Here is a 6,673-nt window from a genome sequence, read left to right on the forward strand (position 1 = left end):
GCCACCTTCCTATGGTGGCGTGTGCCCCCCCCCCCCCCACTGCTGTCTCTCTCTCTCTGTAATGAGCTCCATTCCAGCAGCACTGAGAGACCCACAGACGGAGGAGCTGAGAGACTGCTGTTATACTGGCACGGTGGAAAATTAAATGTTTTGAGCATAATAATTCATTTTAATATTTTTAGAATATATTTATTTAAAAATAATACATATTTCCTTATTAGTAAATTTTTAGTATATATTTATTTATTTATTTATTTATTTATTACCCTAGTGGCTGGTGAATGCCGACAACACTGAGATATTTGTTTTTATTATTTATATATTAAGTATTTATGTAAGTATTGTATAAAATAATAAAAACAAATATATATATATATATATATATATATATATATATATATATATATAGTGGAGTGCATCATTTTGTTAACTTTGTGGTTTATTATTTTCAATTTAATATTTTTATTTTTGCTGAATGCCCAATGCCACCAGCCTGATTTATTTACCAGCTTTTTTCCAATTTAAATATATATATATATATAATACTTGACTATATACAGTGGAGAGCACATATACAAAGTCTGAGACCACATTGAAGATCTGGGATTCAAAATCTAATTTAAAACTGGAAATAAACAAAGTTTTTTAGATCAAATGAATTAGGAATTAGGGGTCTGGGGAAAAGTTTTGAGAAAAACAGTGTAGAAAATATACAAAACAATTAAATAAAATAAAAATATTATTTAGTAAATAAATAAATGTATAATAAATAAATAAATAACAATATATTAACACAAATTAATAAGTAATACAAATAAATTAAATGTCTAATTAATTACAAAATATTATAAAAATAAACAAATACATAAAAATTAGATTAAAATCCGTAAATAAACAAAAAATTTATAAACAATTAAAAATAATAAAAAGTACAACAAAAATTTATTTAGTAACTAACATTTATAAATTAAATAATAAAAAAGATTGTATTTTGGTAATCTTTTGGTATTAAATTCATTATGTTGTATTATATATGAGGCTGTTAAATGTGTTTGTGTTCTTTGTCAATCTGTGACGTTTAGATCCTCTGATGCTCTGATGTTGAGAATCTACAGGTCAGAGTTCATCAGTGCTGAGGCATTACAGACGAAGACCTTTCTTAGCATGAGCTTGTGTTTCGAGTGTCCTGTGTTCATGTGCGTATGAATAGAAGTGAATGGAGTCTAGTGTGACGAGCTGCTTTCATGTGAGCAAAAGAAGGCATCTTAGAGGGCAACATGACTGTGCTTTACAATGCCTTACAATGCCGCCTCTATAGGCAGCTCACTAGGATTTGGAACAGAGCCAGAGGTATTTTGTCTGAGCGAGAGCAGCATTGCCTCAAAAAACCTCAGAGGAGAAATAATCGACTCTAAAATATAAGATCAAAGAGTGTGTAGATCACTGATTTTTCTAAATCAACAATGGCGATTATGACTGTCTAAAAGTCAAACTAAATATGCTTCGTAAAAGTGGTATTGAGCTGATTTCTGTTAACTTTACACTGAATTCGGTTCATTCAGGACACTTTCGTCTGTGACTTTTCAGTGATGTATGAACATTATATTGACTTCTGAAGACACTTCTTGTCTGTCCACTGATATACTTTGCCATAATAATGTTTTTGAATTATCGTCATTTTGTGGAAAATATTGGTATGCAGTTTAATTGATTCATTGGATTAATTAATCAGCATACTAGGAAATTAATTAGATCACATGCATTAAGAATTAGGGGGCAGCGAAAGTCCGTGGAAGAGTTTTGAGTAAAGTGGTGTAAAAATGTGCAAATAATTAAACAATAAAAAATAAGATAAATAAAATAAAAAATAAGTTGTTAAATAATTAAATAAAACATTTTAAATCAATATTAAAAATACATTCATAAGTAATTTTAAAAATCCATAAAAATAAACAAAAACAAAATATGATTAAGTAATTTTTTTAAATAAATAATTAAATAATAAAAATGTAAAATAAATAAGTCATTAAATAAGTAAATAAAAATATATAACAAGTAAAATAGACTAAAATAAATAATAAGATAAATAAATAAATAATTAATTTAAAATTGATAAAAATAAACAAATACATGAGAATTAGATTAAACTACGTAAATAAAAAAAATTATAAAAAATTAAATAATAAAACATGATTAAAAAAAAAGTTATTAAATAATTAACCCAAAAATGTAATAGCTTAAAACATATATATATATATATATATATATATATATATATATATATATATATATATATATATATATATATATATATAAATAATATAATAATATAATAATAACAACAATAATAATAATAAATAGGCCTATACGAGAAATATAATTTTTACTTAATGAATTAAGAAAAAATAATATAATATAATTTAAAAAATCCGAAATAATAAAATTTTGATCAAACAAACAAATACATAAAATTAGAACAGTAACATAATACAACCTTAAATATTTTCCCCAATAATATTGATATAGATTAATTTATAATATAATTTTTCATGGTGTAATTGCATCTTTATACAAGAAACTGTACAGATGCCTTTTACATTTTAGGATGGGGGTGTGAGGATGATCATATTTGGGGTCCGTGGCATCTAAAACCCCCGAATTAGTCGATTGATTAGATGCTTCTTTGACCTGTAAACTGATTAAACACCAGATTACTCTGAAACGTGAATTTGTATTGAAGAAGCGTAGAGATTACATGCGTCTCGCTCTGCTTCTGTCTCTCTCTCTGCTCTCTCAGTTCTTTGTGCTTGGTCTTTTTTTAACCTTTCCCTCTCTCTCCTCCCTCTCTGGCTCTCAGTGACGCTGTGTGTGTGTGTGTGTGTGTGTGTGAGAAACAGACGCCCATGTGAGCAGCAGCAGCAGCAGGAGAATCTCATCGTCTCTGTTCCAGCGTTCGGCCGTGGCTCCGGAGACGGTGATGTGAGAAGATGTCGGTGGGAGGCTGCGCGTGTCCCGGTAAGCTCCAGGCTTTCGCTGCACTGACATACAGACAGGTTAGATGTGCAGAAACATGGCTGCCTGTCTTCTGACGTCTGGCTTCAGCAGCGTTTGCTCAATTTGCTCAAACAGCTGGTTTGCGTCGCTGACATCTACGGAGGTTTTCTCCGCCAGCGTGCGTCGGCGGCTTCGTTTCGGGGCGAGTTGAGTTGAGAGGTTTGTTTTGTTAAATGGCAGATCAGCCGCTTTTATAGCTGAAACGAACAGATGAATCAAAGGAGGTGTGGGAGTTTGTGGCTTGATTAGAGGGTAAAGGTCACGCTGCGTTTTAAACTCGACCCCTGCTGTGTGACACTCACACACATACAGCATCAAACATGTTTTCTAGGGATGGGTATCGTTAAGGTTTTAACGGTATTACTACTCTTACCGATACTGCTTATCGATCCAGTACTTTAATGGTATTCTTATCGGTAGTTTTCTTTTATATATGTGACCTTAGAGTACAAAACCAGTCTTAAGTGTCAATTTTTTCGAAATAAATCAGCTTTCCATTGATTTATGGTTTGTTAGGATCGGACAATATTTGGCTGAGATACAACTATTTGAAAATCTGGAATCTGAGGGTGCAAAAAAAATCTAAATATCAAGAAAATCGCCTTTAAAGTTGTCCAAATGAAGTTCTGACGCAATCAAAAATTCAGCTTTGATATATTTACAGTAGGAAATGTACAAAATATCTTCATGGAACATGATGTTTACTTAATATTCTAATGTTTTTTGGCATAAAAGAAAAATCGATCATTTTGACCCATACTGTCAGACTCTGTTCTGTGTTTTGTGTGTGTTCTGCTCCCCATGTGTTTCCATGTCCTTATATGGTCTTCCTAGTCCTGCCCTGATTGTGTTTATTTGATCCCAGCTGTGTCCCATTGCAATCTCCTACGTCTCCGCGTCTCCTCGCTCCAGCACAGTAGGCACATGTGACAGAATTCCGGACCAAAACAGAAAAGTAAGCGGCGCCCCTTCTCCTGTGTTTTTGTTTTTGTTTTATGAGTCTTTTGTTTTCCATTTCGTTTCTCCCCGCCAACATGGAGGAACGAGCGATGTTCATCGCCATGGCTCAGGCGAGCCTCGACCCGCTCTCTCGATGGGGAGACCCTCATGACGCTATTCCGGCTCGGGGTCACTTACCATCACTCAACGGAGCTCCCAGACACCACCAACCTCGACTGGAAGGAGGCAGTCATCCGGTGTCTGGAGAGCCTCCGATCTCGATCCGGAACCCCTCCGTCGACCGCTCCGATGTCAAGTCCGCCAGAGCTTGCTCCAGTGTCGGCTCCAGTCCCCGAGTTTAGCCCAGTGAGGGCTCCAGTCCCCGAGTTTAGCCCAGTGAGGGCTCCAGTCCCCGAGTTTAGCCCAGTGAGGGCTCCAGTCCCCGGGTTAAGCCCAGAGAGGGCTCCAGTCCCCGGGTTTAGCCCAGAGAGGACTCCAGAGCGCCAGTCCCCGCGTCTAGCCCAGCGAGGGCTCCAGTCCCCAAGTTTAGCCCAGTGAGGGCTCCAGTCCCCAAATTTAGCCCAGTGAGGGCTCCAGTCCCCGAGTTTAGCCCAGTAAGGGCTCCAGTCCCCGAGTTTAGCCCAGAGTGGGCTCCAGTCCCTGAGTTTAGCCTAGTGAGGGCTCCAGTCCCCGAGTTTAGCCCAGAGAGGGCTCCAGTCCCCGAGTTTAGCCCAGTGAGGGCTCCAGTCCCCGAGTTTAGCCCAGAGAGAACTCCAGTCCCTGAGTCTAGCCCAGTGAGGGCTCCAGTCCCCGGGTTTAGCCCAGAGAGAACTCCAGTCCCTGAGTCTAGCCCAGTGAGGGCTCCAGTCCCCGAGTCTAGCCCAGAGAGGGCTCCAGTCCCCGAGTCTAGCCCAGTGAGGGCTCCAGTCCCCGGGTTAAGCCCAGAGAGGGCTCCAGTCCCCGGGTTTCTGCCGTCCCGTGTCTGTCCTGAGGCACCTCCAGAGCGCCCACCCCCCCTCCCTGTTGGATGATGTGTGGCGCGAGGACGCGCCTTCCGGGAGGGGGGAGTAATGTCAGACTCTGTTCCGTGTTTTGTGTGTGTTCTGCTCCCTATGTGTTTCCATGTCCTTACTTTGTCTTCCTGTTCCTGCACTGATTGTGTTTATTTGATCCCAGCTGTGTCCCATTGATTTCTTTGTTTCGTTCTGATCATATAAACCCTGTGTTTCTGAAATAACCTTGTCCAGAATTGTTCGTCTTACCCCAGTGCTATGTGTGCTTTCCTGGTATTCTGTTCATTAAAGGGGTCATATGATGCTGCTAAAAAGAACATTATTTGGTGTATTTGGTGTAATGAAATGAGTTTATGTGGTTTAAGGTTCGAAAAACACATTATTTTCCACATACTGTACATTCTTGTTTCTCCTCTATACCCCGCCTTTCTGAAACACGTCGATTTTTACAAAGCTCATCGTTCTGAAAAGCGAGGTGTGCTGTGATTGGCCAGCTATCCAGTGCGTTGTGATTGGTCGAATACCTCAAGCGTGTGACGGAAATGTTACGCCCCTCACCATACTGTGATACGGTTTTAGGTAGGTGGGGCTGACTCTGAACTTTTATAAAGAATATCTCTTTGGATTTGAGACTTTAGTCTTTGCAACTTTACAGATCTTCTTTATGCACCAAGAGCTTGTAACACTCCAAAGAGAAAGGAACAATTGTAATCGCATCATATGACCCCTTTAAAGTTCTTTTTATTGGAATCTCCTACGTCTCCTCGCTCCAGCACAGTAGGCACACGTGACACATACAATATATTGTTGGCTATTGCTACAAATATCCCCCAGCGACTTAACACTGCTTTTGTGCTGCAGGGACACATATTTGAGACACAAATTAAGAGCTGAATTAACATTGCTTATATATATATAACTATGCATGTACTACTAAAAACATTGACAGAAAATAATTGAAATCTAATTAAAAATCTGTATTTCACCTAATATATAAATGTTCTAATTACTTTATCAAACTATAATGTCAATATAACATAATATAAGCATCTGCTAAATGTAGTGCAAATGTAAAAACGTATCACATTACAGGAGTAATTTGTGTTGAGGCTCATTTAGCTCTTATAAAGTTCAGTAAAGGGTTTCCTTCCTTGAAGCTGTACGAAGCAGTAAATTCATCTGCACACGTGACTCGAGCGGCATCTGTTCAGCATCTGTCAGTCAGACAGGAATCTCTCGCTCTCCTAAAGCAGGAACCTGAGCCGCGTGTGAATGGATTTATTGATTTGCGTGAGGATTCAGACCTAACTTCATGGGCTGTTGAGTTTATGTTTATGAATTCTGTCTGTGGAGACTGCGGTTGGACTTTTGTTTTGCGGAAAAGACAGGTGAAGCCTCGTGTTTGAGTAGAGAACTGAGCACACGACTTCAGGAGGTTTAAAGAGCTCCTCACTCGTCGTGACTCTCTGATATCAGCAGGTTTGAGTGCCCTCTGTGTGTGTGTGTGTGTGTGTGTGTGAGTGAGTGAGTGTGAGTTTGTGAGTGAGTGTGTGTGTGTGTGTGTGTGTGTGTGAGTGTGTGTAAAGCAGGAAGAGAAAGAAAGCAGGCGACCGGCACGTGGGGCGACGAGAGGCCGCAAGAAACGCAGAGGAGAAGCAGCGCTGCTC

General features: G+C 38.6%; 1 protein-coding gene across 2 annotated transcripts in view; it reads left to right on the top strand.

Annotated features, from left to right (window-relative positions):
• LOC107567630 (LIM domain-binding protein 1-like) overlaps positions 1–6,673 on the top strand; it is a 27,190-nt gene that overhangs the window by 2,358 nt on the left and 18,159 nt on the right. For both annotated transcript variants that reach the window (XM_016253335.1, XM_016253334.1), the window contains exon 2: positions 2,898–3,015. In XM_016253335.1, coding sequence (XP_016108821.1) covers positions 2,988–3,015 — 28 coding nt within the window. In that variant the 5' untranslated portion in view covers positions 2,898–2,987. The remainder of the gene's footprint in view (positions 1–2,897; positions 3,016–6,673) is intronic.

The sequence above is a fragment of the Sinocyclocheilus grahami genome, unplaced genomic scaffold (genome assembly GCF_001515645.1).
Source record: "Sinocyclocheilus grahami isolate Dianchi unplaced genomic scaffold, SAMN03320097.WGS_v1.1 scaffold1175.1, whole genome shotgun sequence".
In the NCBI taxonomy this organism is placed as follows: Eukaryota; Metazoa; Chordata; class Actinopteri; order Cypriniformes; family Cyprinidae; genus Sinocyclocheilus; species Sinocyclocheilus grahami.